This window comes from Pomacea canaliculata, linkage group LG9 (assembly GCF_003073045.1).
Source record: "Pomacea canaliculata isolate SZHN2017 linkage group LG9, ASM307304v1, whole genome shotgun sequence".
Classification (NCBI taxonomy): domain Eukaryota; kingdom Metazoa; phylum Mollusca; class Gastropoda; order Architaenioglossa; family Ampullariidae; genus Pomacea; species Pomacea canaliculata.
Window position 1 is genome coordinate 2,330,431 of NC_037598.1, and position 25,655 is coordinate 2,356,085.

At 37.7% G+C, this 25,655-nt stretch overlaps 1 protein-coding gene across 1 annotated transcript in view; it reads right to left on the reverse strand.

Annotated features, from left to right (window-relative positions):
- LOC112572840 (histone deacetylase 6-like) overlaps positions 1-24,561 on the reverse strand; it is a 28,584-nt gene extending 4,023 nt beyond the window's left edge. Inside the window, 32 exon segments of the mRNA XM_025252745.1 lie at positions 1,915-1,997; positions 4,141-4,209; positions 6,798-6,886; positions 6,888-6,902; positions 7,171-7,260; positions 7,935-7,994; positions 8,300-8,365; positions 9,542-9,668; positions 9,839-9,907; positions 10,259-10,363; positions 10,598-10,623; positions 11,814-11,885; positions 12,320-12,422; positions 12,857-12,897; positions 13,789-13,876; positions 15,290-15,343; positions 15,749-15,901; positions 16,367-16,492; positions 16,946-17,052; positions 17,348-17,437; positions 17,938-17,997; positions 18,570-18,635; positions 19,174-19,300; positions 19,773-19,841; positions 20,381-20,482; positions 21,281-21,306; positions 21,924-21,995; positions 22,338-22,475; positions 22,867-23,008; positions 23,157-23,191; positions 23,530-23,666; positions 24,239-24,561. Of these exon segments, the coding sequence (XP_025108530.1) occupies positions 1,915-1,997; positions 4,141-4,209; positions 6,798-6,886; positions 6,888-6,902; positions 7,171-7,260; positions 7,935-7,994; positions 8,300-8,365; positions 9,542-9,668; positions 9,839-9,907; positions 10,259-10,363; positions 10,598-10,623; positions 11,814-11,885; positions 12,320-12,422; positions 12,857-12,897; positions 13,789-13,876; positions 15,290-15,343; positions 15,749-15,901; positions 16,367-16,492; positions 16,946-17,052; positions 17,348-17,437; positions 17,938-17,997; positions 18,570-18,635; positions 19,174-19,300; positions 19,773-19,841; positions 20,381-20,482; positions 21,281-21,306; positions 21,924-21,995; positions 22,338-22,475; positions 22,867-23,008; positions 23,157-23,191; positions 23,530-23,666; positions 24,239-24,422 (2,791 nt within the window). The 5' untranslated portion in view covers positions 24,423-24,561.
- Positions 24,562-25,655: the final 1,094 nt, after the last annotated feature.

The window sequence follows — 25,655 nt, forward strand, 5'->3', positions numbered from 1 at the left end:
AGTCTAAAGAAAGTTTTCTGTAAAGGGTCTGAGTAGTTTTAAAGTCGAATCCTATGACATGATATCACATGAACTCCGTCCACCTCCTCCATAACTGATGTCGCCAGCCCCTTGCTGTTCTCCCACACAACTTCGTGATTCGTGAAAATAATGAGCGATTGGATCTTGGTGCATTCGTTAATCGCTCACACTTAACAGATTTAACCTCACTTCAGAACATGGGCAGTGAATGGGTTTGAGAAAGCAAAGATGTAAAGATGCACACTCCGTTGTTGCTGTGTTCCTATGATCTTGCTACTCGTCTTCAGTCCAAGAAGTGGAGAGGCCACGTGGCCTGTAGTCGACTATGTATGTGTAGTGAAGATTGTGCTACTTGTCCTCGCTTCCAGCAGCGAAAATGTTGGTGTTCGGGACAGCACGTCCTTCTCAGCAGTCGAAGATGACGAACTCAGTATCTGAAGTCGATGCTTGCAGCGTGCCCCTTGACCTTCTCGGGCGTCTGACGGCGCCACCTGAGAGAGAGATGAGAATGCCGCGACCTACTGAGAGGAAGGTAACGGACTTTGATGTCGGCGGAGTTGATTCGCGTATAATGAGGGGATAGAAGTGACTCGTGGAACAGGTGAGCTGGTGAACAAATACCAACTCCCCTTCTCCACCCCACCTACCCACGTACACCGCCTTGGCAACATACATTTCTTTGATATCTGATCGTCATCGAAGGCAAAAGCAGCTGGGTGATACATGTGAGTAATAACATTCATAAACACCCTGTGAGTAACAGTAAAATGTTGGATGGTTCACATTGTGTTGGAATCAGCGCCTCTATACCGATACATGCGACTCCAGACACTTCAAAGAAAACGAGATGAGGGTGACGAAAAGATGGGACGGAGAAGGGAGAGAGAGTGTGGGAGAGAAAAGTATGGGAAACTTTGGGGGTTGGGGTGAAACAGCCTACAAAACCACCCGGAATACTACAATCTAAAGCCACCATTTGGAATTTCCTCTCCTACGCATCACATGACATTCTTCCTGTGAGTCACACTCACGCCACCTTTCTTCTCTCGATAATAAAGACATTTCTTCTCCAGATCCCTGAGCCCCGAACCTTCCTACGATTCTTTGTTCTCCCAACACAACAACAGCAACATTAATTTGGAAGACAATGTGAGGGATGCCACCACTCCTCGTACACTTATTCACTGGCCTGTAAATAGCACAGCTGCCATGACAACCACGTGCACAATGGATCCGACAGCCCCTTCCTCCCCACTTCTTCGATATATGGTGAAGTTTCCCCCAAAACGCCAGAACAGCAAGGTCATGTGTACACCACGCTAACAAGAAGACTGTTGCTGGTTTGTTTGTTTGCTGCTGACCTCGGTAACGGTTTACATTCGAACAGAAAATGTCCAGAAGTCGCCACAAGCGGTGACACGGCTGGTGACAGTTACACAGGTTGCGGTGCACAGGTGTATTCACACAACTAGACACACAATAAAATATTCTCCACTCAAACACGATCGTCAGCAGCCGACAGAGACACGTGACACCTCAGCACCCGTGGGGTAACAATCATTCTCACCAATATATGACACACTATGTAAAGCTGTGGCTTTCTAGCGTCACGTGGTACAAGTCTTACAAGCATACGGAAATAGAACAATGCGCTCATGTTTTATCTTCATGTTTTATGACGGAAGTAGGGATGTGAGAGCGAAACACACTTTCACACACCCACACACACCCAACAGCCACAGCAACAATGGCTGGCTGTTAAATGCGCCACAACCAGGATTTACACGCAGACAGTTTATTACAGTCACAGTTAAATCGCGGGAGCGGATGTGACGCCACAGCTGACCTAAGCGTGACGTGTACACACGTGACTACAGCCAACCAGTCACTCACTGCGGGGCTGTAGGTGGCGACACTTCCTGGCTGGCAGTTGTCTCCGAAGGGGACAGAAGATGGCGGCACGTCCGGAATCTTCACTGCAACCCAGTTACTGAACAGTCAGCATGTTTACGAGATATTCCATCACTAGACATTTCTCGCTCTACCCTCCCACTTCATGCAACATCCATCCACCCTCATCCACCCTCACATCCTCGCTTTCAAGGTAAACAGTCATCACTTCAGGTTAATAAAAGAAAGCTATTAAATTAGTAACTGAAAAGAAAAAAAAAAAGGTTAGAAGTAATTGTTTAGTCGACAATCTAGGGACAACACAGGTTAGATGTTGATTCTACACGCCAAGACCTGTAGGTATGACAGATAACGTGACCTTAGGGTTCAAGTTTGGACCGGTAATGTTAAGGGGGCCTTTGATTGGAGCTAGGTCTATGAGGTCGGCTAACCATGTTGGGAGGGTTAGGAGGGTAAGAGGAGGTGTTTACTAAGGTTATATCACGGCAAGACAGCCAGCCTGTAAACAGATGCCACATGCAAGAAAGAACTGTGTGCCGACATGAGAGGTGAACCCTGCGCAGTTAGTTTTCGCTGTATTTGTGAAAGGCACTAACCGTTGGCCCACCCGATGATGTAGATGTACCCGTCTATACATGTCTACATACGGTGCACATCTCTGGCTACAGACGGTGTACTCGGACTGTAGGAACTGCTCACAAATCCTGGGATACTCGTGTACCTTTGCTTCATAACCGTGGCCCTAATTGGGGAACAGTTTGGTACCCTCCCAAAAGACATGTCTTCTAGCTGTTAACGACTTTATTCAGTCATGAATCTTCTTGCGATCTTCAACGGACCCCCGTTTCTCCTGTCTTATTTGATGTACTCTATGGTTTAGTCTAACCTTATCGTCGAGAAGTTTCTAGCGAGAACAGAGAGGTAGCTGGCCAAGACACCTGCTTGTGATTTCCACTGACAGTCCACCTGCGCCCTTCTTAGAGACATACTAAGCTGCCTCCTGTCAACTGCTTATACTGACCTATTCGTATGAAAACCACCAACTGTATCACTACGTGCACTGTCCACCCCACCAACACACACACGTACGCGCGCTCATACTCTTGGGCTTAAACAAGAGATATTCCCGTTAGGCCTGAAATAAAACCCGTTTACAAACTAAAGAAAGCTCTCGTGTAATCTAGTGCTCACCCTCCTCCCCGTGCAATCAAAGGAACTGGAGGAAAATGTCGATAGATGGAGGGCCACGCGCCGATGTAAAAAAAAAAAGCGCCAGTCACGGGGGCGGCAGCTGCACGCACATGGGCGCGCGTGACGCTGGGGGGAGGAGAGAAAAGAGGAGGGGGTGAGAGTCGGGGTCAAGGAGACAATGAGTGTGAGCATCACTCGGTCATCACTCAGTGAGTCTCAGCCGCAGTGCGGCCACAGGACACAGTGTTTTTTTTTACCACCAACATCCTCCACCAGGTCGACCCAGTCACTGATGTGCGAGTTGCGTGCCAGGCATGCTTACAAAGATGGAGAGGCTCAAACATCCACCCACCCCCAGGAAACAACAGGCTTAGTTTTGGTCTGACCCCATGTACACCCCACCCCCTAAAACTATCGTTCCTATGCAAGTCAGCCTCCACTCCACATTCTAGCTTCTACGCCTACAAGCTCATGTGCTCGGTGTTGGTGTGCTAGAATGTAGGCTTGATAAAGAGATGGATAAGAAGGGGTTCTACATGAGAACGCACAATATTGCATGACTCTCATCAAGCTGTAAGAGATGTAATTTACGTTTTTCTAAATCACATGTTCTTGCAAACCTTGTAAGTTAACACACAGAGATTAAGGATAGTTTTATATTTCTTTGTTAACTGTGTGGGGACAATATATATGTTGATTTTGAATACCAGGACTCACTGTTACAAGCAGAGATAAGGTCAATGCAGGGTTAGTTATGCACCAGAAACCTTGCAGGGTCTTTTGAATTAATTCACAAAGCAACATATGTTCCTACTTACTCCTTGACTCTAGGTGGATGTTGCTAACAACTTCATCCCAGATAAACCTACCCACACCTTGTCCCTCTGATAAAATATATCTGACAGAATTATACAAAACTCTTAATATGCTTGTTTTATGGACCAATGAAAGTAAAATTCACAATATTAAATGTAACTCTGGACAGGCAAAAACAAGAAATGAAGAAGACATTTGTACCTGCTGCCTTCAAGGCTGTCCAGTATTTTTTTGTGTGTCTCCACCACTTGCTGTATGGTCTTTAAGGCACTGCAAAAAGCATCACTAAATGTGAACTTTTGAGTGTATCGTCTTATTTGTGTGATAAAAGTGGTGTGTGTATGTGTGTGTGATTGTATGATGTAGCTTTGCATGCACAGGTCCATAAGTAACAAATCTTTCATAGATTATTACAGGCTAGTCACAAAAACAAAATATATATTTAACATCCGGTGACTATTTTATTCAACATGAAATATTACATCGATGCAAAGAACACAAGGTTTTCTTTTTCTAAGTCTTTGCCATCAAACACAAAGTAATTCAATGTCCAAAAATGGATGTTAAGAAATGTGCTCAAGATAATAATAATAATAATAATAAATTAAAAAAATCCAAATTGTCTCTACGCATAAACTTCAGTCTGCATCTTCCCTTACTACATTTCGATTCTCTGATGTAGCCATCACCTTTTTATGACAGAAACCTTGGTGACTGCACTACACCTTTAGACAACATAATGTCATCGCACAGTTGATCAAGTTTTCAAATGCAGACTAGAGAGGGAAAGTTTTCACCTCCCTGTTGCATCTCAAATTTTTTTTTTTTGTAAAGAAATAAAAGCTAGTAATATCAGTTTCCTTTTATTCATCTCCACAACCCTTTAAGAAAATTATTAGCCAAAGTATTGTCCAGTATCTTGTATCTCTAGACAGATCATTTTCTGTAGCAACATGAATTCTGTGACATATATGACTTTCTGAAATTTTATTTCTCACTGAAACAGAAAACCAGCTCTTCTCCTCTTTACCCCAAAAAGCTAAAACACTGAAGAATGATGCAGGTGTTTGACATAAAGACATGTTAATTAGTTTTAGTAGGAGTGCAAATCTCTGCAGTTGAAAGGACAATTAAGAGAAAGGAGCGGGTTTCTAACATTTGAGAGAAAGATATAGCCATCAATTTTCTTTTGTTCTGGCATTGTAATCAAAGCAACAAGCCAACAAATCATGGCAGCACATTTGAACTAAAGATTAATGATAAGATGCCGATGTAGTCTTGTAACATGCACAGAGGTGCTGACTGCACATAGGGAGAGAAAAGATAAAGAACTGAAATGATAGGACAGCAAAAGACCACATAAACCACCAAAATGACAGAACAATAAGGTAACGTAATGAAAGAGAAGGTGACAGGTGGGGTGGACAATGACAATGACAATGACAATGACAATGACAATGACAATTCTTTATTAACGAGGGGTAAAATAAGCAACTGAGCGCTTTTTTCCACTTAGCCCTCGCCCTTTTCAGGGAAAAAATTAACTATAGAAATGAATTAATTAAGCATTAAATATAAAAGATAATAAGCATAAAAATTAACTATAGAAATGAATTAATTAAGCATTAAATATAAAAGATAATAAGCATAGAGAAGGGGATATGTACAAAGTGATGGTTAAGAAGAGATTAGCATATATTCACAAGGTCACCTGTAAGGAATTAGAGGGCTTATCTATATATCTTGAACGTATTGAGGATAGATTGGCGTCGAAAGCAGGCCAGGAGTGCAATTGTTTGAGATGGAGAGGGAGGCTGTTCCATAGCGCACTCCCTGAAAATTGCAGACTTGATTTGAAGAGGTCTAGTCTTGGAAAGGGAATATTCAGTTTTGGGAAGGTTCTAGAGTTATTGGAGGAAAATAGGAGAGAGAGTCGGCAGTGTAGGTGATAAACAGCTTAACTGAACAGAGGAACAGAGCTAGTACCGCTCAATGATTTTCACCATTGTTGTGCGGCAGAGAAATAATGAATTGTTATGATAAAAATTGCTTATGACACGGTGTCACAGCTCAGAAGTGCTATCTCATATTCAACTTTTTTATGTGATGCATGAACTGAGATTTCCAAGATTATAAACAAGAATAATTTTATTGTTAATCTTAGAAAATGGTAGTCGTTTTACAGACATTTCAGTATGATGATCTACACAGGATGAAAAATCTGTCCTTGTATGAGTAAATTTTAGTTTTATCAGTGATAGCAAAGCATAAAAATGATGAAATAGCTTTTTTAAAATTCATATTAAGGTCATCTTAGGTGAAATGTACTATTGTTTTCCAGACTTTCTCAAGAATGTGACACGTTTGGTAACACTGGAAATTTAACAGTGGAAACTGTAAGAATAACCCCACGGAGCCAAGAAAAAAATGCAGAATATGATACAGATAAGCAGAATTATTATACAGAATATGATAACAAAGCACTAGAGAGAAACATCAGCTCAAAAACTTACAACAGAAAGAAGTGAAATGATTTTATACATATAAAAAAGGAAGGGAAGTAGAAAGTTGGGTGGTTTCTGGTGCCACTTGGATACCTGTGTGGTGCAAACTTTCCCCAGTCAATCCAGTTAGGTATCTGATTCCACAGAGGGCTGGGCAAAGGTAAAGCAATGATGGAGAAGAAGAGCCTGGCCCTCACAAAAACAGTGGACCCCAGAAAAGTGTAGTCTTCACCGCCTCATTCATCAAGTGACTTGACTTTATATCAATGACATGTCAAAAACAAGGCTTTAAGGCAAATTAAAAAAGTGAGAAATAAAATGTGGCATTGCATAAACTATATGAGATTTACCAACCTGCTGCTGGGTTCCTCAAATTCTAATGGTGGACACGGATCTCCTAGCAACACAGATGTGCATGTTGCCATGGATTCAGCTGTAGCTTCGAAGATTGTAGCCACCCTAATAAAATATACATCTCTTTGAGAAAGTATACTTCCATCTACTCTCATAACCAGGTGTGTCGTCAACTATTGAGAAGTCACACTGACAGGTTTGAAAGTACAAAAGCTTTAGTTCTTTTGTAGAATGATTCTTTAAAATTGCAGAAAGATTTCATAAATAATAATACATAAATTCAGATGATGAAATTAAAAAGCTAGATGAACTGCAAGCTCCCCTGTATCCTCAAAACCCTCTCTCTTCTCTCTCTCTCTCATATGCATACTACCTCTAAAACAAGAATGATCCTGCCATTGGCCAGTCCTTTCAGCATATGGGTCATCTGTCCATAGCACTCAGGCATGACATGGTACCCACCCTATTGAAGTAAGGATTACACAATTTTTTATTATCTAGTCATAGAAGATTAACAAGACATTTTAATTTTATTTACCTTTAGAAAATGAAATGTGGCTAATGCCAGCTCTTTTCCACAAACCTAACTGACAGGCATTCATCAGTATTTTTGAAAAAAAAGTTAGTTACACTCAAGAAACAATATGAATATAAATTATGTACACAATAATTCAAAATCCACGGGGTTCAAATGTTATAACTAACTCTTCCATGTCAAGCCATTTGTTTCAACCTCTCCTATATATATATCAAGATTACTCTATTTCATTTATTTGATGGCTATAGGCTTAGAGATCAGGATGCATTGTAGCCATGGGCAGTAAACTGAACAGCAGAAGGAAATATCATACAAATATAGATGCTGAAAAAAAAAATCTGGCTTAATTTCCATTTGTAAAAACCATTTCATGGAGGAACATTTTGTAAATAGAATTAAAATGTTATATATACACTAAGAAAATTATTTAACAGAGGAAAAGTTGCAATACAACTTTATTAAACTGGAAGGGCAATTATGGGTAATATTATTTTATTTGCTATTATAATTATTATTTTGAGGGATTTGTTATGCAGTAGAAAAGTAACTGTCCAAAGCATGCATAAAATAAGTGGCTTAGGAACCAATGTATACCATACCAGCGGGTCTCCATGTGCAGCATCAAACCCAGCAGACACAAGAATAAGCTCAGGTGCAAACTGATAAAATGACAAAATCATGAAGCCATAGATTATGCTAATGCACAAAAATTAACTTCTCTTTACTTTGGACTTTCATCATTTTAGATGAGGATGAAAAGTTCATTAGTTTCTTGACAAGCTGCTAAGATCCTATGCAAAGGCAAAATTTTAATATTGTAAACCCTGTAAAGCATATTAAGCCAGCTGTGTAAGCAGAAATCACAGACATCATTACTTGAGTGGAAGAAACAGTTTACAGTGAAAACAGATTTAGAGGCTGGACTGCCACTAGATGTTTGAGAATCAAACAACAGAGAACATACCTGGTAGGCTATGGGCATCACAATCCGCTGGAATGCAGCCATGTAATCACCATTGCCCATTCTCTCCTGTAATTCACAAGCTGACATGAGCAAAATGTGCAGGTGTACATGAATGGGCATGTGATTAATGCACAAATAAGAGTAAAATAAAAACTCGATGTTTATGCATGGCAGGTGCACTAAGCAAAGACTGATAACTTTCTTTAACCAGATTTGTAACAGTTAACCCCTGGACTCTGGCGCTGGTCATTGGGAGGAACAAATGGCCAGATTCAGCAGCTGATAATTTAGGCCTTTCTAGAGCGGTGGTGAGCAGGTCCTGCATGGAACAAGCAGTTCATTATGTTTTCAAATTCTTCCTCTCTCCACTTTGGTGTCGACCTCTCTTTAAATCACCCAGATGGAGTGTCATGCCTGGTCACATGGCCAAACCACATCAGCTTGCACCATTTCACTGTCAAGAGAGGAGATTCCTGATGACCCACTAAGGAGGCAAATTATACTTTACAAGTCATTGGCTGTTTCATTACGAATTTTGGAGCAGCTTCCTCAGGCACTTAGTCTAAAGCTTGTATACTCCCTGTACTGGCAAGATGACTCCATGCCTCACATCCATAAAATAATAATGAAAGCACAAGAAGAATATTCAGTTTGCACTTGGCAGTAAACCTGATAGATTGCTGTTCCAGACACTGTGAATTCTGGCAACTGCTGCCATTGAAAACTTAATGTGGATGTCTTTAAAAGTGTTGCCATCTTTGGAAAGGCTGGCTTCCAAATACTTCAAGCTGTTCTCCTCCGTTCATGTAGATTTTTGCATTGTCATTGCTATTAACCAAGACTTTGCAGGAGAGATCTGGTCTTCATTCTATGTGCATTTATACTATTTGTCAATTTGTGAGTAAGGTCAGAGCTAGTCTCCATTCTCTATGTGCATTCGCACTATTTGTCAGCTTGTGGGTAAAATCTTGCTACTGATGTCATCTGCACAGTGCAAGTTGCATGAATTGTATGTAAGCAGAAGTCAGAACTCCTTGTCACTTTTTCAGTGTTTTCTAAAGCATAAACAGTACATTCATTAGGGTTTTAACAAGCGAAAGAAATATGCCCTGCATGACTAGCTTTGGCAGATTCATGTCAGGTATAAAATTCAAAGCTGCAACTCTACCACAAGGTGATAATAATAATATAAAAAAAAAAACAAGAAAAATTTCCTTGATGGAATACAGGGCAACTTTTCACCTGACTCCAAGGAATGTTGACATTGTAGCCTTCTGCATTCTTCCCTCCAACAAATAAGTAGTCCGCATCCTCTTTGTCTGGGAAATAACGTGCATTCTCGTAACGATGCAGTGACAGGTAAAGTACACTGCAAAATGAGACAATGGATTCCTCTATTTTCTAATCATAAATCCAGCTACTAAGGGCTTAATCATTCTAATGCATCATTCAAAGGCAAATAAGTATAATTTATTAATTTATTGGTTCAATATTTCACCATGAAATGTTTTAATAAAAGTTGCACAAGAAACACTGTACCTTCTGTCATCATAAAAGGAGTTCTGAGTGCCGTTTCCATGGTGAACGTCCCAGTCAACAATAAGAATTCTGCAAAGACACCACTGACACAGTTACACTTACAACACTTCAAAATTCAAAAATAATTTCACACAACACCTTTATCCAGCATGCTGATTAGCCATTTCGATATTTTTTCTTTATAGCTCAGCAGGCTAAGGTAACTGATTAAAACATTCCAGTCTACTTACATTGCAGAACACAGAACAAATGAAATTAAATAAACATGTATAGTGTTCATGATTTTTTCTGAAAGCTTTCTCTTCAACCAGATTACCCAAACCAAGCATCTCACTTCCTTCACTTTGCACAAAAATGTCAGGCAGATCATCTAACTCCAGAAGATGGAAAAATATAGGCAAATAAATAGGCAAGATTCACCTGTTGAGTCCAAATTTCTTCTTTGCATATACAGCAGCAATGGCAACATTGTTAAAGAAACAGAAGCCCATAGCCTTGTCATGCTCAGCATGATGTCCTGGTGGCCTGTACAAAATAAGTTTAACATAGAGAAGAACAATGCTCTCTCTCACACACAATATATTTACATTTTCACCAGGTTTTTTAAAAAAGTACAAAATAGAAAGTAGAAAAATATAGTAATGAAGCATCATTACAAAAACAGTACTTGTAATTTACAAAAGAATAATACAAGAATATGATTTGTTTTGATGACTGATCCATGCCTCAGACATCAAGACACAGAGCTGAACTTCTTACCTCACAACTGCAACACCGCTCTGTGCCTGGAAACAAATAGGTTCTCTGATTACAGCTCAGTAAAGCCACTGAGACCAATGGCAACAAAGTATTATTTTTGATAACAGTTTTAACAAATTTAGTTAGATTCACCTGACAAAAAAAAGAGAAAACAGTTGTGTGAGAGCTTGCAAGTAGGTACATGAGAAAAACACCAGAAGAACCAAAAAATGAAGCATCAACATTCCTAGTTTTCTGAAAGTAATGAGTACTATAAAAGTAAATGCATTTTTGTCTCATTTAGAAAAATGTGTTTCATGAAAATTAAAAATGCCACAAGACAGAAGATTAATAGATTTGATCACCTTCTGATGCACATAACAAATTTTCTGAAGGGCTTATAGTTTGAAGGCAAGCAACTTGTAAATTTTCAGACTGGAAAAATACTATAAGATCAGTACAACTGGAATTCTTGTGACTCATTTATTCATTCATCACTTGACTTGTACCAGTTGACAAACAGTTTTGTTGATCTGCTGGTACTGGACATCAGAGAAAATAGCTGGATAGAGGCAGCAGCTGACAAGGTTTGCTGGTTAGTTCTGTCTTCAGTGGTGGTGAGCAGGTCTGGAATGACTTCCACACCTTTATAATTCTGTTAGTTCTTTCTGTGTCCAAGGCAATCTGGTTGGGTCACTTGACTAACCTGAAGTCGATGTGATTCTCGATTACTTTCAGAATCACTTTGGTTTGGGTGGTTGATTAGACTTGCAGGCACACTGTTTACTAGTTTCCTTTCTTAGAAAAGAATATGACTAGAGTTTGTGTTCATTCTGTGGGTCACTCTAAACCTCTTCTTTGTAAGTCTGCAGGTCATTGGTTTGAGTCTTGTTGGTTTGGATGTTGTGTCTGTCTGAGCTGGAAGTTGCAAAGTCAATACTTGGTTCATTAGTTTAGTACAGCAGTGCTTTTCATAAGGTGGCCATTGATGTCTTCAAATAGTCACATTTTTTCTTTTCTTTGAATTGCTATTAATGTCTGAATGTATGAAACATTCTTTTGGCAACTTATTGGCTGGACAGAGGCATTTGGTGTTTAGGTTTAATAAATTGGTGTATTGACATTGCTGTAGACCATCAAGGGAAATAAGGATGTATGTGCATCAGAAAAATTTTATTATTATCACTGCTCACCTAACCAGACATCATAAATATTCATTATTATTCTTACTGCTCACCTGACCAGACAGGACACATTCCACCACTTGCAGTGCACTGCCTACAGCCAGCCGAGCACATTTGCTGGTATCCTGTATCACAAGAAAAACATCCTTTTCTCTAAAAAAAAAAAGTAAGTAGCTTTAAGGTATTGTGTAGAACAATAGGCTGTTAGTTTTAAAAAATGGTCAAGTTATTTTCTGGACATGCACAGATTAATAAATATATATATATAAGTTACTACTATTCCCAGAATTGAGGTAATCATTATCCAAACTTTATGAAGTGCAGCTAGACCACGCAGCCAAGAAAAACGTGAGACGAAATTTAACAAAAGCTCTTTGTGAAGCTTCCAGATGGGAACAACTTACTTTTACAATTTTTTTTTTCTAAAAGAAAATAAAATATTATGGACACCAATTTCCAGATGAATTTCTTAAAAAGAAAGGTCATCCCAAGTTTTTACTTGATGCTGCTTATGATTTTTTTCAGGAATTAATAATTTACATGAACGACTATCACATGCCTGGGAGATGTAGATGGAGTTGTAATTCTTATCTAATGGCCTGGAAGACAACTCTTCGTCCTCCATGGACTCAGTAGCTACTATGTCCTCCAGGTACTCCTTGCTGGAACAATACATGCATTTTCTCAAGGTCAGTCCTAAACATACATTACCTGTAGTTCTGCAGCTTTACCTTGAAGTCCATGTAAGTGCTAGCTTACACCCCTACTTACTGCCTACAAAGTACAAAGCTTACATCTCTCACATGTAAGTACATACATGCAGTTATGTTATTGTATGTCTAAATACAGTACTCTAAATAGAAATGTAGTTTTAAAAAACTTAATATATACTACAAATATCTCAATGTAAAATATCTTCCTAGTATCGTCAGATACACATGAAAAATAATGCATATCTTCAGACATATATGTTAGTTTTAATCTTGTATATAAATGGCTTGGTTTAATTGATAGTAAGGTGAAGTCAAATGATGACATTTGTCTGCACTGGCAGATAACCCTTAAATAAAATTAATGAAATACTGCAACAAGTCACCTGTGTACAGCTAGAATTTCTTCATCAGTTGCCAGGCGAGACTGCAAAACAAATTTGAAGCATTGCTTCAGTCTCCAAACAACTGATATCAGCAAGACAGGATGAGAATGAAAACTAATGCAAGGGCAGAGCTTTTATGCTGCATTGTCTTTCAAACAGCTTTTCTCTGCTACTTTTACAGTCCAATCAGCCTCTAATATTAACCAGCACATCATATGGTAGCCTGCCCCACCAGTCCACCTTCCAAGCATGAGGCTCAGTATCAGAGTATTTAACTGCTATCTTGGTACCTAGAGGGAGGATGGAAAACTAAAGCCGGGGGGAAATAAGTCAGCTATCAGGCCCAAAAATATGAAATTCCAGAAATAACTCTGTGAAACCTTAACTTTGAACCTGGATTAGACATGTTTAGTTAATGTGGAAATCCAAAGGGATATATATATATAAAAACATACACACACAAATAAACTGAACGAACTTCGGCAAATGTATATAAGATTTCTTGCTCTGCTAACAACAGTCATTTTAAATAGTTCTATGCTCTTAAAATGATGGATAACTGAAAATCAAGCCTATAAAAATGTGATCAATGTAACAAGTTTTATTTCAAGTTCAGCTACAATGCTGCTTGTTATTTACCCTGACTGGCTGGCATGCAGCATTCTGAGAAAATATTTTTATCTCCACACACTTGTATCTGAACACAAATCTAACACTGGCCTCAAACATTCTTTATCTTTATCGTGTCTTCTTTATGAAAATGAATATCATGGATTTTTTGTTTATGGGTGGAGGGAACTTTTTAGAGGTTTTGTCTAAGAACTTTTCAAAGTTTGCATGTATTTTAATCTTTTAAGTATGCTCAACACTTCCAATTATCAGGCTACTGTTTGAATCTAATGTGTGTTCAACTCTACAATAATTAAACTTACCTCCAACTGTAAGCACCGTTTCAGCAGGCCCCATTCATTATGCTTATCAAAAATACTGGAAATTCGGTTGGGCTGCTCTGGATGGGTGCTAAGAAAAAAAAATCCCTATTAATGTCAGAGCAAACCATCTCAGATATCTGATTAAGGAACTACCTATACTATAAGGCTTGTACTTTGGCTACTGCTCGCCAACTTGAAGATTACAAAGGCAAGTGGGGCTATAAATAAAGGTCCACTGGCTCTTAGAATACAGAAGTGTTCTTGATGAACAATACTGATATCAGGACTGTTCTTTATCACTACAGAAATCTCAAACCAAATTTTCCCTTAATTACAGGACTGTTCTTTTTGCTACAGGACTGCCTTTATACCCTTTATAATGCTATGATAATCTATTCATCATCCTTCTCTACTCAGCTGTGGATGTTCTGAGTGAGTGTCTCAAAGGAGCAGCTGACATTTGAACTTAAGAGCACACTGGTTCAATTCCCGATTAGTGCAGTCAGCGTTCCCCAGTCTCCCCAGATGGCAGGAATGGTACCTGACTCCATAGAGAGTTGGGGAAGGTTGGTTGGTTGTTTTACGCCATCATGCCAGGTCGCCAACTAAGTTTATGAGAATGTAAGGTGGGGTAGGTAAGGCAGCAAGGAAGACTTTGGGAGATGCCATTCCAGCTCACTGCTGATTGTAGTCGCATTGCAAGGGCCTTCAGTCTCATAGAAAACTTTGTGTCTTCATGGGTGGGGGGGGTCAATGTCTAAACACGGACACTCTTGATATTTTTGGGCCTGAAAGGTAGGCAAATGGAGGTCAGCCTACCAGAGATGGATATGAATATCAAGACTTTTGCAGACCATGCATATCTTGACAGGGCCTGCTTGATGTATTCTGTTCTTGCTTTTGCAGGACAGATGTCCCTGTAGTCTATCCCTCTAGAGTAGTCTAGAGTCTAGAGCCTTGCCTTATCATCTTCAAGGACCAGTCCAAAAGAGTTTTATCACTGAGCTGTGAGCAAGTTTCACGCTTGCTGCTTTCATTGTATGTGGTGGCAGTTTCTTATGCTCCATTTGAGGGAAGCATGAATGATATTGAGAGATGACTCTATATTTTGGATATGGAAATCTAAATATTGTAATCTTGCTGGATCTAGCAGAGGAAGACCCAAACGGAAAACTGAAAACCTGTCATCTGCTTCTTCTCTCATACCCCATTACAACCACAAAAATCAGGACTAACCTAAACACTACAGCCTCAAGAATACATTTAAGAATGAGGAATTACCATACCTGCTGAAGTAGAGACCAGAAGAGCTCTTCATTAAGTAAAAAAAAAAAAAAACAAGGATAAAGACTTTGTTATCAATTACAAGAAAAAGTAGATGAAAGAGGAAATAAGAAATAAAAGATAAGAAGCAAAAAGTACAAGAAGCATCTTGAACTGATATTATCACAGGCAATATCATAACTTTCAGCTTGCTGCATATTGTGACATTAGAGCTCACCTGTCAACAGTATTTGAGTGCTTTCTCATGTCAGCATCAAAGATGAAACACACTCTACACATAAGAAACAGATTGATTATTAAATGCATAGCCTGTGTACGATTAGTTCTGCAAAGCAAAGAAATACAGTGCGTAAAAGGAGACCTGACCAATATGATCAATTTCATGCTCCTATGAAATTCATTTTTGCGGCCTATGCTCCACTGGGGGCAAATAGGAAAGAAGAAAGAAGAATGAAATTCATTTTAATTACAGCAAAACAAGCGGTCCTATGCTCCTCAAAGGAGCAACAAGGAATAAACTACAGCAAAACAATTCATTCATTCCATCTAGGCTTTTAGGCTGTAGTCACAGACTTGAAATACTGACAAAAAAATGACATCATCCAACACTGATGAATGAAGCTACAAATTTCTGGACACAAGCATACTTTCTGAGATAACTCAAACACTTCATTACTTGTGAGGAGCTTTGGCAAGAGATGTCTCTCTAATGAGATGATTTATTTTCTGCTTAAATCCTTCGAAGACTTCTGGGGTCTGCACGTGATAGAATCCAGTAATTGGATATTCTTTAGGTCGAGTTTCTGGTGTGTAAAACTTTACTCCTTCTCTGAAACAGGCACATGAAATCTTTACATTCTATGTGACACTAAGGTAAGAATTCCTCTGTACCTGTCTGCAAATTTCTCTTTCTTTCTTTCAGAAACATGATTTAATGGCATATTCAAATGATAGTTCAAAAAGATACTGATGTTATAAATAGCACATATTCCATGATTTCTGAAAGAAGAATGATGTGATTACATGCAAAATTTAATACATCAGGCACATACCTTTATGTTCCAAAGGACATCAAATCTGGGCATCCAGCATCCTTTCACTCCACTTATCATAACCTATTGCTTCCATTTTATCTCCTTTATGTTTCACTCTTTTTTGAACCACATAATCTTGTTACCTAGTGAGGAACTGTGTTTCAAAAAGTTCTCTAATAATAACAGCAGTTTACATCGGTTTTCCATTGCATGCACTAAGCCAGCAATTTCCTTTGCTATCTACATCAAGCACAATGCACCTGGGAGGATTAGAGTTTACTTCCTCAAAAGGACACAGCTCTCCTGGTCCAAGCAACTGAGATGCTTGAAGGCATTTCCAGTATGGCCTCAGGACTTTGATGACATTGAGTATGGTGGTGATGATACTGAAAGAAAACACTGTACTTGAGAAATACATTATTCAGCATGGACATACACTACCAAGAATTAGCAATCTTCTAATTACAAACCATTCTTTTCCTACATTGCAAAGAAGGCATGCTTTCGATATTTCCAATAAACCATACTTTTTTAACTAATAGACATAAACTGATTAGGATTCCAGATGACTTGAATACACCTGCCATGCTAACATATGAAAACACAGAGTAACATATCTGTGCGGACAGGAATGTCAGGCCAAGATTTTTATCCATCAGTAAATACAATATGAATCTTTTGGCAGTACTTGTAGACTACATCTGTTAAGAGCAATCACTGTGAATCTTGTTCTAGCAGATTTATTTTTTTATCAATGACATTATTGTTTTTGTCAGTCTGCTTGTCTGTACTATCAGTAACAATTCTTGCCAAATTTCTGAATTCACATATGCTATCACCTGTCGCTGGGCTCTCCCAGAGGAGGTAACAAAGGACACGGATCCCCTAGAAGACTCCGCACTGTCAAGGCACAGCCCTCAGCAAGTGACTGAATGCAATAACCACCCTACAAGCAAGTAGAACAAGTAAATCACTTTCTTGGGCACTGAAAGACATCGTGCAGGCCCACAATCCTTTTAGTTCACAGATAGTTTTTGTCATGAAAAAAGCACATTGAAATCACTTACGATCACAGGTGCCACCAAGCGTGATGCAGTGGTTGAGCAGATCATGAAATTCTGAGAGGAACATGCTGTCAGTCAACTGGTTCTTGATGTTAGGTTTTCTAATTGTGTTTACTGTTTTATTTGTGTCATATGGACAATGATATTTTTACTGTAATTTAAACAAGACGTTCTTGCCTCGAGTACAGTGCAGACACGGCCCTCGCACAGAGCAGACAGCATGTGGATAAAGTGTGCATAAGCAGCAGGTGTCACCAACATATGCCCCTAGAAATTGAGGAAAAAAGGCCAGGGTAATTCATAGCTGCTGGTTCATTTATCTGTATTTGTAGTTTATGTAGTTATATTGGTAAACTTAATGAAGAAAACCTTTATAAACTACTTTGCTGTAATTTGTACGAATGTACTAGCTTAGCTAAGGTCGTGCTATACAGTCTTTTTCAAACGATAAGAGAGGTGCCTAACTGGTGGCTATGACACAGGGAAATGTATACATACAAGACTGAAAGTGATTCCATAAATATTTACGTTTTTTTAAATTATATCTCAACAATAAAGACCTTCTAAAATCATGAAGTTAAAAAAAATGGAGATATTCAGCATGCAAAATGAACTAGCTAAAAAAAAAGTGTATGGATGTGCTATATGCATGAACAAATAGGTGATTTCAAATGAATGCGCAAATATCTGTAGAACTGAGGAACAAACAAAAGTAAGTTTACAGACCTGTCTGTTGCTGATTTTCACATGTGTGTGTGTGTAATTACCTCTGGACATCCAATGGCTGCATCATATCCAGAAGAAATGATGACAAGTTGGGGAGAAAACTGAAAGTTACAAAATGAAATTAATAAATTAATATCAACAGTAGTATTTAATTAGTTCTAGGCTCAGCAAGCAATACTGCATGTATTGCAAGTACTGCATGTACTGGTTTAAGGAAGCATTATTGTATCCAATAAATCAGTGTGCAGCTAAAGAACTAGAGATGGATTAAAAAAAAAAAAAAATCTATACAGGTAAAATACATGTTCTCTGAAGTAAGGAATATTGCTCAGAGTTTTTTTTCCTCCATCATACTGTGATGGACAGGGTAAAAGACTTCTGATACAGGTTTCGGTAAATGGGGTAAGTCCTCAGTTGTAGATAAGTGTTCATCATTGTCTGTTTATCTGGATTTTTTTTTTCAGTTATTTTTTTAAACGATCAGAAGAGTAATTAATACATACAGTTTTAATAACTTTAGTGGGTTTTTTTAAGATGTCCGAGTGAAACTTGGCAAATTAGTTTCTTGGCAAAATGCCACTGTTCATAAATAGCTTGAACAGACAGAAAGTGAGAAAAATATGTCATACTGATCCACTTTGTTTACAAGTGGGATCTTCATCCTTCAACCCACCTCATAGGCAATGGGCAACAACAGGTTCTGGAAGATGGCAACATAGTCTGCGTCCCCCATTTCAATCTGCAAAAATCACTTTTAACATGACAGTTCCTTAAAATATCTCACTACTCTGTGTTTACAAAACCTTCACAATAAACTGTGTCTGTAGAAATTCTACATTATTACCAGATTTTTTTTTAATTATGGAAAGATTTTCATGACATTAATATAGACAAGAAAAAACTACTGCATTTTAATAATTTTTGCCTCATAAGTGATGCATGTTTAATGCCTTTATAACTGCTAAATCTACTGACAAATGTAAGAATGGTATAAATCTCTTAAGTCTAGTGCCAAACTAAATACATGTACATGTGTAATTGAAAGCATGTGTATTTGTGCATGCGTTTTCTTACACAGATTGTAGCTCAATTTTAAAGATAATTTTTCTGTTTAAAGAGAATTTTGGTCAATATAGGACAAAGAAAACATTTTTTACAGAATAATAAGTGTATGTTTCTTAAGCATTTCAGTCTATTACTAATAAATGCCACTTTATAAAGAATATAATTTGATAATTTTGGGATAACAAATCTTGCAGCAAATGTGAGTGGAATACCTTATTCAGTGGTACATTGATGTTGTAACCCTTCCCGGGGCCTTCTCCAATGAAGTCATAATCACATTCACGTAGATATGGCCAAAAGGTTCCATACTCAGAGCGGTGGATGGAAAAGTAGATAACTCTGGATACAAAACATAAATGCACAAACTGAGACTTCATCATTGAAGCTCTACTGACCATCAATGTTTTTTCTTACGAACTTCCCACATAAATATCTGATAACACTGAAATACTGAGCACAGTGCCAACATCATAATCCTGGCTCTTGTATGCTCCTTAGGAGTGTGAGTATGCCCTTTACAAATATTGCATTTATTATTATTAGGTTCATTACTACAGCACCAAAAATAATGGTAAATGCATTCAAATTTAAAGCAATAATGAATGTGAAAAGCTCAATATTCTGACAAGTAAAATAAGTATGCATATATCAGTCAGCTTCCACCTTAAGGTGATTTTACTCTAGTAGGGAACAAAGATGGAGAAGGGGTGAGGAGAAGGTTGTGTTGGCCAGCCCTACGAGCACATCACTACAGTAGTGATAAGCAAGTATTTTAATCACTGCACTACCAGGTATCCCCTTGATCTTTTACCTTGGATCATCATAAAACATATACTGTGTTGCTTGTCCATGGTGTACATCCCAATCAACAATCAGGATTCTGAAAAGAAAAAAATAACCTCTTCCCTCTTAACAGTGATCTAGAAAAAGTGAAGTGGATCAGGAAAAAACTGTAAACCAGTGTTGTGCCTTGCTGTGTGATGTTTTTGTTTCTAATCATCAACACAACTTGCTTTTATGTCAAATAGTAGAATAATAGAAAAAAAATATGGGTGAAGGGATATGGATATTTCTGATATTTTTGTCAGGTTAAAAACTCAAGGAGACGAAACATGGAAGAGAATTTGTGAAATAAGGAAAGATGGAGAAAGAGGCAAAACTAAATTTAAAAAAAAAAGGAGTAAAAATTATTTTCTCCTGCTACTTCCTTGATACCCTTTAAACCACTTAATAATATTTTAACACTATCACTCAAACCATTATTAATATTAATGGCAGGAACAGAATATTTAAGCAGAACTTAACATAAGAAATGTTTTTCCATTTGAGTTCATACTCTCTATGTTAAACCAGTGCAATCATCTGATTATCACCTAGCAGTGAAAAGCTAGTTCATAAAAATAAAGGCATTTTATATACCTTTCAATTCCAGAATTCAAGGCATGTGTTGCAGCAATAGCCACATTGTTGAATGTGCAATACCCGCAGTATTCATCATGCATTGCATGATGACCTGGTGGCCTATAAACGGTGAAAGGATTATTTAACACTTGCAATAAAATAACATTGTATTCTGCATAATAAAAACAGTAATTTTAATGAAACTGCTAAGTCTTGGTCAAGGCTCGACACAAGGAAGGTATCTTTCATTTATCTGTCATTAAATTTTCAGCATTTAACTCAAAACAAGGAAAATCACAAAGAGTCCAGTTTAAGTTTTAACTCAACTGAAATTGTGCTAATTTGCTGCAATAATTAATGAACTACTCTGCAACAAGTACACTGTGCACCAAATTCTTACTGCTACAAGTCACTTTCGGGTTGTTTAACACAAGAAATACTTTCTGATGTAGTTGCCAAAAAAAAAAAAAAAAAAAACTACGCAAAGCAATACTTTGTGTGTTACATTTTAATATTTAAGTCCATCTTCAACAACAGATCTTATGATTTTCGCTTCTGGATAATGTCAGTGTGCTAGAGTGGCTTCATATCTACCCTGTTTATATTTAACACCACCTATTCACAGTGACACTACTACAGAAATAATTTTTTTTTTTTGGAAAGCAGTGTAGAGTAAGCCATTATAAGTGGATTTTTTAAAAATAAAAATAATATGCTCTAACCTATATGCAAGGGTAGTTCTTCTTACATTTGTTAAAAGATTAAAAATTATATGAGCTATTTTTCATTTTATTTGCTTTTTATAAAGTGGCCAAAACTTGACGAATTAAAGGCATAAGACAGCCTGCAGAGGAGATGATCACATAAAGTTAAGTTTTAGCCAAAGTAAAAAATATTTAAGAAAGGATTACCTCTTACCTGATCATTGCAAATCCATTTGTTACCTGAAAGGTAGCAGATCTGCAGAAGTACTTTCATAATTTTATTGACATTGTTCGTATTATTGGTTGATCAATGAACTAGGTTATTCTTTAGTTTATATCTTCATCTTCACACTTTCTATTAGCTAGTCGACCCCTTCCCCTTCCCCTCAACTCACACTTCTTTTCTCCACATTTCTTTGATTCTGACACGATCTCCTACAGCCAAAGAAATAACTGTAGGCATTTCCATACCACTATGTTCCCATATGGTTGCCCGTATTCAAAACATCATCAATTCAACAGAATTGCTACCCTTGAAGGCATCCTACAAATTTACTCTATAAACAAATAATAGAAAACGCAACTGCTGCTAATATTGTGAATAGAATATTGTGTGCAGAAACCTTCTCTCAAGTGGTTTGTGTTAGTAATAATAATGAAGTGAACTCAAATGCTTGAAGCTTCTTTGCAGGCATTTTAATGGCAATTTCAGCAAGTTGAAGGTAAGTGTTGTGAAAAGCTGAGAACAGCTGTAAATTATATTTCTGTTTCTGCCTAATGTTGGATGTCTTCCTTTTTGGTACAGCATTATCAGATAAAAGACAATAAACAGCACCAAAAAAATTTAGAGTGGTTACCTTCTTTTTCAGGATGTGATCCACAAGGTCAATGCTGCTGCCTGCGGCTGCCATGCTGCACTCAAATGTTGCCTGCATGTCAAGATTTTTTATAAGCATGAAGTCTTTATCCTTCTATATTTCATAACTATGGCTTATGCTGTATTTCAGTGATGACAGGACAGTAACCACAATTTAAGATACCTTCAGTGGCTGATCTGGGTAGACTTATCTGTCAAGTTCAAATTATGACACCATGTGCAAATTATCATATCATTATTTGGTAAAATATTTCTGCTCAGTGGACTTATAATGTGCAAATCAAATGCAATATTACTCAAAACAAGTTTATCCCCATTTTCTAAAAAAGTTTTAAAGATAAAACCATATTTTTTTAAAGCTTTTGTTATGCAAGACACTGTCACAAATGCTTACACTGGAGCTGAACCAAGCGTCATAGTTCTTAGCAAGGTCTTCTCGCTCTTTTGGTGTCATTGTAGGTGTTGTTTTCATGATCTCCAAAGCACTGCTAGAATGTTGCCAAAGAATCTGGTCTTCAGTTGCATACGTTATCTAAAAATAAATGTAAATCAAACACAGACCAGCTCATTAATGAGACAGTAAGCTCAATCACTCAGGATGGAGAAGTCCAGAAACTATTCATGCAGTCTAATCACTTTTTGAGCACCATTTCTTGACAAAACATTCTATGAACAACTATAAATTAACAATTTTCAATATGCAGATATAAATACTGTTTGTTCTGCTAATGTGAGATAATGTTTGTCAGTGGACGGTAGACTTACACCCCTAACTTGATACTAAATGCTCTTCTTTCATCATTTTCAGCCGTTTTCACTGCCTTCCTCCCTCTTTGCTCCTTTCAGCTCTTTTCTTTTCTCAAACACGTATAAACTAGTATAACCTAGGGGTATTATAGCTGAAAGACACGTAGAAAACTTACTGGAATTCTAACACACCGTTCAACCAAACCTAGTTCTTCACATCTTGCAAATGGCTGAAGAAGTCGTTCTGGGCACTCCTGGTAGTTTTCATCCCACTCACATTTGTGTTTAGTCATTAGTTCATCATAGATGAAGCCAGTTCTATGGAAATCACACACAAAGTCTTTTAAGCACAAAGATTATCATATTTCCAGCTATTGTTCCTTATGGTACAAAGCACACAGTATTTAACTGGTATAACACAGTGGCAAATTTCATTAGTCACTCTCATGTTTTTGATATTACTCACCCAAGAAACTGCGAAGGTCCCTCCTCAGAAACTTTCTGAAAAAAAGTTATTGCTCTGCTTTTATTCTGTTTTAAAAATGTGTACTTAATATAACTCATATTCAAAATTTTAAAAATTACCAAATAGTAGGTGCAATAATTTTCAATTAATATTCAGAATAGCTCCCATCTGTTAGAAGAATAATATACCTGACAACTTTCCAGTTTAAACTAAAATTATAATATTTGCACTTTTATATTTTGTTATTTACAAAGAGAAACTAGCTCATTTTCTAACATAAGCACAAATTTCTCTCTCCCACTCTCTCATTCCCTTCACTGTCTCCCCCTCTAATCATACAAATGTCTACAAACAGTGTTGTTGTAACTATTACCATGCTGGCCATGTTTCTGAGGAGCTCTGCTTCAGTGTCACTGTTTGTGCCATCAGTTTCATGAGCTGCTTGGTGAAATTCAGGAATACCACCATCCACATCCTTCTGCTCCTGACCTCCATTGTGCTCTCCATGGCCTTAATATATCCGATTTTATTAAACACACAAAAAAAATTTAAATCACCTGGGACCTCTCCTAACAAAAGCTGCACAGTTATTTGGGTGTTGTATACACCTACATAATAATGCACAGACTTGCACTTTAAATATGTGCATGTGCACACACACAATTTCCATAGCACACACATCCACACACACACACCCTTAGGTGGGGATCAAGTAAGTGTGAACAATTGTTTTTCTTTGCAAAATTTGTGATTTGGTAGGACATCTAAAGCATGACAGATTTAATACTGCATGATTGCACAGTCTTAGAGTGCCTATTTAATTGTTTTTACATCTTGAACGCTTGCTTTTCTTTTATTTCTGCAATTATTTTACTTAAATAAATCTGTGTGATAGCCTTATATTTATTTTCCCTTCGATTTATTTTATGAGTGTATATATATATACTTTAAACTCAAATCATGTTGCAAATCCTGTTCAATTACTATACGCTAAACTGCTGTTATGGAGATGTAGGTATGAAACAGAAAACTGAAGTATCAGATACTAAAAAATATTCTTATGAATTTCGAATCACTTTTACCTTTAGTTACCTTTTTTCTTGTCAATCGCCGTCTCCCAGTTGCCCTGGTCCGTCTAGTCGCTGTCTGTGTCCTGTGGTCAACTGACTTTTGCTCTGAATCGACAGCAAAAGTCCTCGTTTTACTTCTAAGCAGCATTCTGGAATGTTTATTAACTACGAGCAAATTACATATTTTTACACACATCGCCAGAACCTGCTACACGTTCTTGTCAAACACAACTTTCGAGTTTTCGACTGAATGAGTTGCAAGCATCGCCAGGGTTTACTTCCCCCTTCCTGCACTTGCACTCCACTTTGAATGTCAATCGTTTGTTGTGATGAGCCTCGTGAGTTGTGACGTGACATGACGTGACAGCAGGCGTCATTTACCTGTCAGTACGACGTGGCATCAGGTGTATCAGGTGTCGTAACAACAAACTTCGAGCTAAGCTTCCAAGCGATGTGACATCCCTCTGCACGAGGAAGGGGGGGGAGCGTATGACAGTTACTTCCCTTTGCTGGCTCTACCTCCACACTTGATTAAGTAATTGCTCCAACGGATCTTTCGCAGTCATTAACTCTCCGTATTTCAACTCGCTTTCAATATTAAGCTAGTTAAAGCTGACTGTCTATATACTGTTTGTCTATATTAACATATAGGTGAAGTTGCAGTCGATTAGAATAACAGCAGATTGCTAATATATAAATGACAGTCACAGACGTGTATTGTGCCAGTTCGTGATATATTCTGCTGCTACTGCATCACTGGCTACACTACACAGATCGAGACTCTTATCTCTAGTGTCAGACACGACACAACTTTTATAAACTTGTTTTGGCTTGTACGTTTATGCGAAACAGTTTTACCTGTACATCGAGCTCAGATAAAGCATCATATATATATATGCAGTGCATATATACCTTTCGTTGTCTAAATATGCATTCGTGAAACATATGAAGATCAATTATCGAGCTATTTGAACCTTTTAATTAACATACTATATGTCACAAATATTAAGGCAGTGTTCGGTGCGGACAGAGAGGCTTGATATATATATATGTTTGTTGGATCAAAGCATATGTTAAATTCATTTTCTCCCTTCTATAATGTTGCCATGCATGCAGTGGCTTAAAACAAAAACAAAACTATATATTATGCAGAACTATATACATATATAATTCCGACATGCCTTTACATTGCATGCCAAATTAATTTACTGGACAATATTGTAGTTTGAACACGGACGTATTCTAAATTTTTGTTTGTGGTTTGAGACAATTTTAATGTGTTATAATTATTTTAACCACATATTATTGCTACAAGAACATAATATATAAATATATATAGCTTAAGCAAGTGGTATATCGATTGAAAGAGAATTAAAGAGAGAAAGAAATCGAACGAGCCCATTTCAAGAGGAGGTGAACAAGGACGTCA